The 11,958-nt window shown below is 44.0% G+C and overlaps 1 protein-coding gene across 2 annotated transcripts in view; it reads right to left on the bottom strand.

Moving 5' to 3' along the window:
- Positions 1-3,883: 3,883 nt before the first annotated feature.
- LOC133544983 (uncharacterized) overlaps positions 3,884-11,958 on the bottom strand; it is a 30,636-nt gene continuing 22,561 nt past the window's right edge. Inside the window, exons 10-12 of one of the 2 annotated variants that reach the window (XM_061890250.1) lie at positions 9,414-9,555; positions 7,465-7,592; positions 3,884-4,388 (exon numbers count right to left, since the gene is read on the bottom strand). In XM_061890250.1, the coding sequence (XP_061746234.1) occupies positions 4,074-4,388; positions 7,465-7,592; positions 9,414-9,555 (585 nt within the window). In that variant the 3' untranslated portion in view covers positions 3,884-4,073. The remainder of the gene's footprint in view (positions 4,389-7,464; positions 7,593-9,413; positions 9,556-11,958) is intronic. The other variant, XM_061890251.1, reaches the window with a different exon arrangement.

The following is an 11,958-nucleotide window of genomic DNA, read 5'->3' as shown; positions in this document are numbered from 1 at the left end:
AAAATGAAAAAAAAAATTGGAAACATTGTTTATCTTAAATTTCGACTCTTTAAAATTCAACTGAAAAAAAGAAGAGAAAAAGTAGCTAATTCGAATCTTTTTGAAAATAAATTTAAAAAAGAATTTATGGAACATCATTAGTAATTTTTCATGATTAATATTAATTTTAGAATTTTGAGGACATGTTTTAAATAGGTTAAAATCCACTTTGAAATAAGATTGAAATTTGATTCTACAGATTTTCTAGATTTGCCAGAATAATTTTTTTGAATTTTAATCATAATACGTTTGAAGAAATATTTCACAAATATTCTTTGTCAGAAAAACAGAAGCTAAAGTGAAGAATGAAATTAAAATGTATTTATTATTCTTTACAATAAAAAAAATACATTTACTTGAACATTGATTAAAAGGAATTTAAAAGGTAAAAAGTTATATTTATTTAAAAATCCTAAAATCATTTTTAAGGTTGTATTTTTTCTCTAAAATTGTCTTTCTGAAATTTATAAGAAGCAAAGTAAAAAAATGTATGGATTTATTTAAACAAGTGAAGACCAAGTCTTTAAAATATTTTCTTGGATTTTCAAATTCTATTTGAGTTTTGTCTCTCTTACAATTAAAAATGTCGAACAAAGCGAGACCAGCTTGCTAGTAAATAAATACAATTTAAAAAATAGAGGCAGCTCACTGGTAAGTGCTGCTATTTGAGCTATTTTTAGAACAGGCCAGCGGGCGACTCATCTGGTCCTTACCGGCTAGCTGGTGCCCGTGGGCACCGCGTTGGTGACCCCTGCTCTAGACCTAACCATGTCAAATACAAATCTTAATAATTTACATTCCCCATATGTTGGACGTTTCTTTACATTTTAACAAGATGAAAGTAAAAAACTACTTTTTTTTTTTTAAAGAAAAGAAAATGGATTATAAAATAACTTACAATACAAGACCCTTCACACACAAGGGGGAAAGAATATGTTGGAAATGATGCCACAAATGTCACATTAGATATTTGGACCTGAAATCATTAAGCATATATTATATACACACACACAGAAACACATTCGTACATTATATATATATATATATACATATATATATATATATATATATATATATATATATATATATAGGGAATAAGCGGTAGAAAATGGATGGATGTGTATATATATATATATATATATATATATATATATATATATATATATATATACATAGTATATATATACATACATACATACATATATACATAGATATATATACACACACACACAAATATATATACACATATATATATATATATATGCATGCATCCATCCATCCATTCCCCACCGCTTGTCCCTTTCAGGTTATTATTTGCTTGCATAACTAACATTTGCTGAAGAAAATATGCCCATATTTGGGTACAAATGCAATTGAGTACCCAGAATGTCATACAGGGACATTTTTTAAAATGTTTTACTGAGTCTTTGATTGGCTCACAACTTGGTGAAAATAAGTACGATTTAAACGAAGTGCACATTTTGAAAGTCTTTGCAGTTTGCAATAATCTTGCAAACAAGGTACAGTTACTAACCAATAATGTGGTAAACACACTTATAAACAACTTAACAAAGTGCACCTTTAACTCTTCTTTAGTCTAAACAATTGTATTTTTTTGTCTTTTTGAGATGACAATGCCGGTCTCTTCTTTTGGTACAATGCGACCCCAGCTCGTCGTGATTACTTACAGATGTTTAACGTTCTGGTATTCACGGGTGTTAGATGTCCTGCATGGATGTCCAGTCAGCATAGGCTTATGTTTAGTTCTAATGTGCTACTTTTGTAGCACATTTTTGTCGTCGTCACATGAACACCTGTAAAAGCTGAGGGACTGACTAAACTATCTAGTAGATACAACCATGGCACTACTACAACACACCTGAGACAGTTATCAATACTAGTTGTTACTTACCCATCCATTGAATCCAATATATGACCCTCCCGAGTGTGCCTCTGATTGGCTCGCCATTGTCTGACCATGTCTGTGCCCCAGACCGCTCTGGCTGCAGTGCCCTCTGCTGGTTGTTCAGAGGAGTTTGTAACTTCGCATTTATTTGTGCATCTGGCTTGTAAGAAGAATGTCTCATCGACACAAAAGCAACAAAAAAGCGATCCACATATGCAAATTCAATGCAAATACAAATACAAAATCAAGCATATTTGTATTCAAATCTCAAAAAGACATTTACAAATACACGTTTATTTATAAAAAAAATACTAATTTATTTGTATTTGTATATTTTTTAATATATGCATGAGTATTATTTCATATTGCTATATATATAAGTTGGTGTGAGACAATTCTACTTTCATACTATTGTGCCCATAAAGCTCTAAAGGTAGAACAACTAACCCGAACCCCTAACCCTAACCCTTGTGATCTGAATACTAAGCAAGTACTAGCAATATTGCTATTGTAAGTGCTAACGCAGAGGAACTAATTTTATCAGTGCCATGCTGCTGTCCGCCTCTAAGCTGGTAAAAATTAAGTCTAGATTGTAAACCTCGCCGGATCGTGGACCGGAAGCTACGTTAAATTTTTATGCAAATGACGCAGTCACATACTGTTTGCCACTTCAATAGCGCAAACCTTTGAGATACCACGCAGATTTTCAATAGCTAACATTAGCGTTATCATTTTGATTTGAGCATTGAAAGATACTTACTGGTTTAGCAGAAACAGAGCTGAGGCTTCCACCTTCTCTGACTTCTCCGAAGTTGGGTCACGGGGGCAGCAGCCTAAACAGAGAAGCCCAGACTTCCCTCTCCCCAGCCACTTCGTCCAGCTCTTCCCGGGGGATCCCGAGGCGTTCCTTGGCCAGCCGTGAGACATAGTCCTCCAAACGTGTCCTGGGTCTTCCCCGTGGCCTCCTACCGGTCGGACGTGCCCTAAACACCTCCCTAGGGAGGCGTTCGGTTGGCATCCTGACCAGATGCCCGAACCACCTCATCTGGCTCCTCTCCATGTGGAGGAGTAGCGGCTTTACCTTGAGCTCCTCCCGGACGGAAGAGCTTCTCACCCTATCTCTAAGGGAGAGACCCGTCACCCGGTGGAGGAAACTCGTTTGTACCCGTGATCTTGTCCTTTCAATCATAATCCAAAGCTCATGACCATAGGTAAGGATGGAACGTAGATCGACCGGTAAATTGAAAACTTTGCCCTCCGGCTCAGCTCCATATTCACCAAAAGGGATCGATACAGCGTCCGCATTACTGAAGACGCTGCAAGATCCGCCTGTCAATCTCACCATCCACCCTTCCCTCAATCGTGAACAACACTCCGAGGTACTTCAACTCATCCACTTGGGGCAAGATCTCCTCCCCAACCCGGAGATGGCACTCAACCCTTTTCCAGGCGAGAACCATGGAGGTACTTGAACTCAGAGCTGAGGCAGACCCTCCTAATCTTTGAGCTCACGCCACAGAGTACAAGACGAAGCAATGTTGCTCCTGACTGTCCTCTGTTTTTCTGTATTTGTCTCCTCAGACAAAATTTTTTGTTTCTTTGGTTGTTTTGAAGCTTCGGCCATGCTAGCAGTAATTCCATGTAGGCAGTCTTCTTCTTCTCCTTTCAGTTCTCTTGCGGCACGCAGGCATGCGCATCGACTTCCGCCTTTTTAACAAATGGGAAAGGGGGAAGTGACGTATGCCGTAAAGCAAGTCAACACATTTCCTCAATGTTGCTAAGCTAAGTGCCACTAAAATCGATACAGACCCCTCGGGTCATGACAGAGGTGTCATTCGACTAGTTCAAAGTCCATGTACCATTCCAAAAGGTATGAAAATAGAAGTTGAAGTTTGAAAAGTTACTTAGTGCTGCTTTAAGAATAACATATGTGCTACAAACAGTTGACGGTTTATTTTGAAAACAATCCAATTCAAAACTGACAGATCAACTGTCAGCAAATTAGCTTATTTCAGCATGTTGGCGCAGCAGTGCCGGTGTTCCAAAAACTATGACAAACTATGTGAAAACACACGAACACCAAACAGTTCTTGGACAGCAGAAGGAAAACAATCGAATCCCCCGGTCGCTAATTGCAAGCAAGTATTGCTGTGTGCAGAAAGTTCACAGGGGTGGACTCACCTCCTCCCATTTCATACACCACTTTCTGGAGAAACTCCCAAACAGGAGCACACTGCTTGGGGTAGCTGATGTCCAAGATATGAAAAGCCTTGAAGCAGACGTCGACTGCCCCCAGCAGGGTGCGTTGCTCCAAAGCCCGACCTGCGAGGATAACGAATGACTGACAGGAGCACTGCAGGCGGTCATCTCCCAGAGAGAGAACATAGGGGTATGACCTCGACACCTCTGCGTGCTGGAGGTACTCCACCAAGTTAGTTCCGACCTAAGAAGGAAAGAAAGCAGAGATTATAAGCAGGGATAAAATTAGCAACATTTCCCTTTAAGCATCCAAAATTGAACTTTGTTGGGCTTGTAACGCGAAAACAAGACAACTTGAAGTATCTTTTGACACGATCAAGTAAACAGGTGTGTCGAATTATGTCATTAAAGCAACCGCTACACACGTCCCTCCAGAATTCGCCATCACAAAGGAACTAAACGGTCAATGGACAGGGGCACTGACACCTGGGAGTCTGGAGTGGGGACCGGCAGGGTATCTGCACAGTCGTAGGTCCGGGGGCCTGTGTAGAATTATGCCAAACACTATCACTACCGCCGACAGGCAGACGACCCCGATGCGGGGGTACGGCCGTGGTTACCGTCTGACTAAGATCCAAGTGGGCCGGTTTAAGCCGGTCCACCGTGATTCTTTCAGACCGACCCCTGATATCCAACAGGAAATACTGTTTCCGCCCTCCAATGCGCGAAATAGCCCATCGTAAGGAGGTTGAAGGGGGCCGCGGTGGGCGTCGTGGCAAACAAAAATAAATGCTGCTCTTCGTAAAGAAGCGGGAACATGAGACGGCAGAAGGCCATGTCGGAAAGTGGGGATGGGGGGGACCCTTGGCAGCATCGAGGAGAGCTGCTGCTCACCGGTGGACCGAGGTGCCGTAGTGCTAGGAATAAAGTCACCTGGAACTCGCAACGGTTGGTCATACACCAACTCTGTCTTCCTTGGGGGAAGTCCGAAGCCCCGGCATCACCCAAGGGAGTTTGTCTACCCAGGCGCACAACCGGCGACCCTGACACTTCACTGAACAAATTCAGTGAACATTAACGGCCGTGACGGCGAATGCGGTTTCTCTAGAGCTGCCTGAGTTCTGGGAGTCTTCCGCGACTGCATGGTTTGCCCAGTCCGACACACAGTTCGCCTTGCGTGGTTTCACCGAGGACGACACAAAATCTTAGTATGTCGTTTCCTCCCTCGGGAGCGCGACGACGACCAGAGTGGTTAGCATCCTCACGCATCCACCGGAGAGGAACAAGTAGATCAGGTTGGAGTCACCAGTGTGGCATTTGTATTGGGAAAACAAGACAACTTCGAGTGTGCACAATAGAAAATTGACAGTGAATAATGACGACAAAGTCAAGTAAGCAGGTGTGGTGAATGATGTCCTTAAAGCAACCGCTACACACGTCCCCCCAGATTTCGCCATCACGAAGGAACTAAACTGTCAATGGACAGGGGCACGGACTGGTCGACCAGACTGGGTGCGCCGGACTGGTACTAACACCGGGGAGTCTGCAGTGGGGATCGGCAGAGTATCTGCACTGTCGAAAGTCCCGGGGGCTTGCGTAGAACGATGCAAAACATTATCATGGGGCCCAGGTAGAGCGGGCGGTTAACCCTGGCGCGGTGGTACTGCCGTGGTAACCGGCTGAGTAAGATCAAAGTGGACCGGTTTAAGCCGGTCCACTGTGATTCTTTCAGACCGACCCTCGGTATCCAACAGGAAATGCTTGTTTCCGCCCTCCAGGACGCGAAATGGCCCACCGTAAGGAGATTGAAGGGGGCCGCAGTGGACAAATGCCGCTCTTCGTAAAGAAGCTGGAACATGAGATGGCGTAAGGCCATGTTGGGACGTGGGGATAGGGATATACTCTTGGCGGCATTGAGGAGAGCAGCTCGCTGCGGACCAAGGTGCCGTAGTGCTAGGAATAAAGTCGCCTGGCACTCGCAAAGGCTGGCCATACACCAACTTTGTCTTACTTAGGGGCAGTCTGAAGCCCCGGCATCACCCAAGGGAGTTTGTCCACTCAAGTGCACTACTGGCGAATTCACAGAACACTATCGACCGTGACGGCGAATGCGGTTTTTCTGAAGCTGCCTGAGTTCTGGGAGTCTTCCGCCACTGCCTGGTTTACCCAAGCTGAGGCACAGTTCGCCCTGCGTGGTATCATCGAGGACGACACAAAGTTTTAGTATGTCGTTTCCTCCTATGGGAGCGCTATAGCGACCAGAGTGGTTAGCATCCTCACGCATCCACCGGAGAGGAACAAGTAGATTAGGTCGGGGTCACTAGTGTGGCATTTTAGGTCGGGGTCACTAGTGTGGCATTTGTAAGGGGAAAACAAGACAACTTCGAGTGTGCACAATAGAACAATGACAGTGAATAATGACGACAAAGTCAAGTAAACAGGTGTTGTGAATTATGTCCTTAAAGCAACCGCTACACACGTCCCCCCAGATTTCGACATCACAAAGGAACTAAACTGTCAATGGACAGTGGCACGGACGGGCCGACCAGACCGGGTGCGCCGGACTGGTACTAACGCCGGGGAGTCTGCAGTGGGGACCGGCGGGGTACCGTGGTAGCCGGCTAAGTAAGATCAAAGCAGGCCGCTTTAAGCCGGTCCACCATGATTCTTTCAGACCGACCCTCGATATCCAACAGGAAATGCTTGTTTCCGCCCTCCAGTACGCAAAATGGCCCATCGTAAGGAGGTTGAAGGGGGGCGCGGTGGGCGCGGTGGGCGTCCCGGCAAACCAAAACAAAGGCCGCTCTTGGTAAAGAAGCGGGAACATGAGACAGCGTAAGGCTGTGTTGGGAAGTGGGGAAAAAACCCTTTGGCGGCATCGAGGAGAGCAGCTGCTCACCGGTGGACTAAGGTGCTGTAGCGCTAGGAATAAAGTCTCCTGGCACTCGCAAAGGCTGGCCGTACACCAAAATTGCAGGTCTTCCTTGGGGGCAGTACGAAGCCCCGGCATCACCCTAGGGAGTTGGTCCACCCAAGCGCACCACTGGCGAATCCACTGAACATTGTCGATCGTGACGGCGAATGCGTTTTTTTTCTGAAGCTGCCAGAGTTCTGGGAATCTTCCGCCACTGCATGGTTTTCCCAGGCCGAGGCACAGTTCACCCTGCGTGGTATCACCGAGGACGACGCAAAGTTTTAGTATGTCGTTTCTAACCCTCCGCCAGAGTGGTTGTAACGTGAAAACAAGACAACTTGGAGAATCTTCTGACAAGTAAACAGTTGTGGTGAATCATGTCCTTAAAGCAACCGCTACAACTTACAGGTTTACAGTCAATGAAGGCCAACCTGGATTCCTCAATGGTGTGTCGGAACACTTTGCCGCCAACCTTATATACCGTCGGTGGAAGCATTGCGGGTAATACTTTGAACGCAAGTTCCCACTTGGCATCTGTCGGGAGACAATTTTATTGGTGGAAAAATCATGTGATTTGGCTATTATCAGTGAAATACAGAATAATATAAACCCGGTTTCCATAAGAGTTGGGAATTTGTGTTTGATGTAAATATAAACGGAATACAATGATTTGCAAATCCTTTTCAACCCATATTCAGTTGAATATGCTACAAAGACAACATATTTGATGTTCAAACTGATAAACATTTGTTTTGTGTGCAAATCAATCAATCAATCAATCAATTAATGTTTACTTATATAGCCCTAAATCACTAGTGTCTCAAAGGGCTGCACAAACCACTACGACATCCTCGGTAGGCCCAATAATCATTAACTTTATGCCAGGAACACGTGACAAAGAAGTTGGGAAAGGTGCCAATAAATACTGATAAAGTTGAGGAATGCTAATCAAACACTTATTTGGAACATCCCACAGGTGTGCAGGCTAATTGGGAACAGGTGGGTGCCATGATTGGGTATAAAAACAGCTTCCCAAAAAATGCTCAGTCTTTCACAAGAAAGGATGGGGCGAGGTACACCCCTTTGTCCACAACTGTGTGAGCAAATAGTCAAACAGTTTAAGAACAACGTTTCTCAAAGTGCAGTTGCAAGAAATTTAGGAATTTCAAAATCTACTTTCCATAATATCATCAAAAGGTTCAGAGAATCTGGAGAAATCACTCCACGTAAGCGGCATGGCCGGAAACAAACATTGAATGACTGTGACCTTCGATCCCTCAGATGGCACTGTACCAAAAACCGACATCAATCTCGAAAGGATATCACCACATGAGCTCAGGAACACTTCAGAAAACCACTGTCACTAAATACAGTTTGTCGCTACATCTGTAAGTTCAAGTTAAAGCTCTACTATGCAAAGCGAAAGCCATTTATCAACAACATCCAGAAACGCCGCCGGCTTCTCTGGGCCCGAGATCATCTAAGATGGACTAATGCAAAGTGAAAAAGTGTTCTGTGGTCTGACGAGTCCACATTTCAAATTGTTTTTGGAAATATTCAACATCGTGTCATCCAGACGAAAGGGGAAGCGAACCATCCAGACTCTTATCTACGCAACGTTCAAAAGCCAGCATCTGTGATGGTATGGGGGTGCATTAGTGCCCAAGGCATGGGTAACTTACACATCTGTGAAGGCACCATTAATGCTGAAAGGTACAAACAGGTTTGGAACAACATATGCTGCCATCTAAGTGCCGTCTTTTTCATGGACGTCCCTGCTTATTCCAGCAAGACAATGCCAAGCCACATTCAGCATGTGTTACAACAGCGTGGCTTTGTAAAAAAATAGTGTAGTTACTTTCCTGGCCCGCCTGCAATCCAGACCTGTCTCCCATCGAAAATGTGTGAGCATTATGAAGCGTAAAATACAACAGCGGAGACCCCGGACTGTTGAAGGACTGAAGCTCTACATAAAACAAGAATGGGAAAGAATTCCAATTTCAAAGCTTCAACAATTAGTTTCCTCAGTTCCCAAACGTTTATTGAGTGTTGTTAAAAGAAAAGGTGATGTAACACAGTGGTGAACATGCCTTTTCCCAACTACTTTGGCATGTGATGCAGCCATGAAATTCTAAGTTAATTATTATTTGTTTAAAAGAAAATAAAGTTGATGAGTTTGAACATCAAATATCTTGTCTTTGTAGCACATTCAACTGAATATGGGTTGAAAATGATTTGCAAATCATTGTATTCCGTTTATGTTTACATCTAACACAATTTCCCAACTCATATGGAAACAGGTTTTGTAGAATCCAGGCCCAGTATACCGTAGAACAACAACAACAAATAGTTTACCCAGTGCCATGTCGTCTGCACGCAATGCAAGTTTCCCTTCACGCCTTGCCAGGCTCAGGATCTTCTGGGTGTACACAGGCAGCCACGTTTCGCTGAGTTTGGGGGCCGCCTCTCCGTGTAAAACCTGAAAATCCTGAGCAATCTATGGAACGGAAACACAATTGAAAGGAATTCAATAAGCCAGTGTTCTTCAACCATTCTTGAGCCAAGACACAACACCATCAGAAAACGTTTAAAAAATTAATAGTTTTAGTTCCTGTCTTGCGCTGTTATTTTGGTGGCCCTTCCTGTTTCGTCGGGGTTCTCCTCTACCTTCCTTTGAGTGTTATTGCATAACCCCCTTTATTGGCACACAAGACTATTTCAGCTGTTCCTTCTTTGTGTTGACCTTGTTGCTTGTCATGTCATGTATGGATGAACTTTGTGGATGCCGTCTCTGCTCCACACGTGTAAGTCTTTGCTGTCGTCCAGCATTCTGTTTTTGTTTATTTTGTAGCCCGTTCCGGTTTAATTTTGTTCTGCGTAGCCATCCCTATGCTTCATGGCCTTTTTTGGAGCAGGTACAGACTTTTAAAGGCTTACTGAAATGAGATTTTCTTGATTAAACGGGGATAGCAGGTCCATTCTATGTGTCATACTTGATCATTTCGCGATATTGCCATATTTTTGCTGAAAGGATTTAGTAGAGAACATCCACGATAAAGTTCGCAACTTTTGGTCGCTACCAAAATGCCTTGCCTGTACCGGAAGTAGCAGACGATGTGCACGTGACATCACGGGTTGTGGAGCTCCTCACATCCTCACATTGTTTACAATCATGGCCACCAGCAGCGAGAGCGATTCGGACCGAGAAAGCGACGATTTCCCCATTAATTTGAGCGAGGATGAAAGAAAGATTCGTGGATAAAGAAAGTGAGAGTGAAGGACTAGAAAAAAAAAAAAAAAACTAGACGGCAGAGCGATTCAGATGTTATTAGACAAATTTACTAGGATAATTCTGGAAAGTCCCTTATCTGCTTATAGTGTTTGTAGTGTTTTAGTGAGATTGGTCGTACCTGTACAACCTGAAAGTCGGAGGGGTGTGGCCACGTGTGTGGTGACCGCCAGTGTCTCCGAGGGAAGCCACGTTTCTCGACGAGGCGAACACGGCCGGTGGGACCAGGCTGAGATTTCTTTTTTTTCCCCTCCGCCACGGTGGAAGCATCCAATGGTCTGGGGCGGCCGGTGGGAGGAGGCAAGACAGTCCGCAGCTGACTCTTTGACAGGCGCAGAAGGAACGACGCAAGCTCTCCGCTCATGTCTACGGTAAGAGCTGACTTATTACCAACATTTTCTCACCGGTTGACATGTGGTAGGGAACCATGTTCGCTTGACCGCTCTGTTCCATAGTCATCTTTCGGTAATGTAAACAAGGAAATACCGGCTGTGTTTGTGTTGCTAAAGGTGGCCGCAATTCACCGCTTCCCACCTGCAGCTTTCTTCTTTGACGTCTCCATTATTCATTGAACAAATTGCAAAAGATTCAGCAAAACAGATGTCCATAATACCGTGAAATTATGCGATGAAAAGAGACGACTTATAGCTGTGAACGGTGCTGGACCAAAATTTCCTCTATAATGTGTGACGTCACGCGCACGCGTCATCATACCGCGACGTTTTAGCATGATACGTCCGCGCGAAATTTAAAATTGCAATTTAGTAAACTAACCCGGCCGTATTGGCATGTGTTGCAATGTTAATATTTCATCATTGATATATAAACTATCAGACTGCGTGGTGGGTAGTAGTGGCTTTCAGTAGGCCTTTAAAGACACTATATTGCCAAAAGTATTTGGCCGCATGCCTTGACTCACATATGAACTTGAAATGCCATCCCATTCCTAACCCATAGGGTTCAATATTACCTTTTGCAGCTATTACAGCTTGTACTCTACTGGGAAGGCTGTCCACAAGGTTGTGGAGTGTGTTCATAGCAATTTTCCACCATTCTTCCCGAAAACGCATTGGTGAGGTCACACACTGATAATGACTGCTTCTCTAATTCATCCCATATGGGGTTCAGGTCAGGACTCTGTGCAGGCCAGTCAAATTCATCCACACCAGACTCTGTCAACCATGTCTTTATGGACCTTGCTTGGTGCACTGTTCCCACAAGGTTGACCACTGACCACAGGTCTACCTACGTACCATTCTGAGAAGCAGAGCTCAGAGACGCCCACGAGCTCTGCTTCTCTTCTTGTACAGTGGCCGCTACATGAGTAGTGTAGGACAGACTTGATGTGCACAGAATGCAACATCAAAAAAGGGGAGATGCCAGACTAGTGTTGAGAATCGAGAAAGAACCATCAATCTGTCAATCCTTTCCGTGTCCGGGCCAGGTAAGGTACCGGTACCAAAATAATTTCAATACTTTTCGGTACTTTTCGACACTTTTCTAAATAAAAGGGGACCACAAAAAGTTGCTTTATTTGAACAAAAAATCTTAGGGTAGATGAAACCTACGTTTATTATTGCAAGTTTGTCCTTAAATAAAATAGTGAACATA

The sequence above is a fragment of the Nerophis ophidion genome, linkage group LG28 (assembly GCF_033978795.1).
Source record: "Nerophis ophidion isolate RoL-2023_Sa linkage group LG28, RoL_Noph_v1.0, whole genome shotgun sequence".
Taxonomy (NCBI): Eukaryota; Metazoa; Chordata; class Actinopteri; order Syngnathiformes; family Syngnathidae; genus Nerophis; species Nerophis ophidion.
This window is presented reverse-complemented; position numbering and strand designations above follow the sequence as displayed.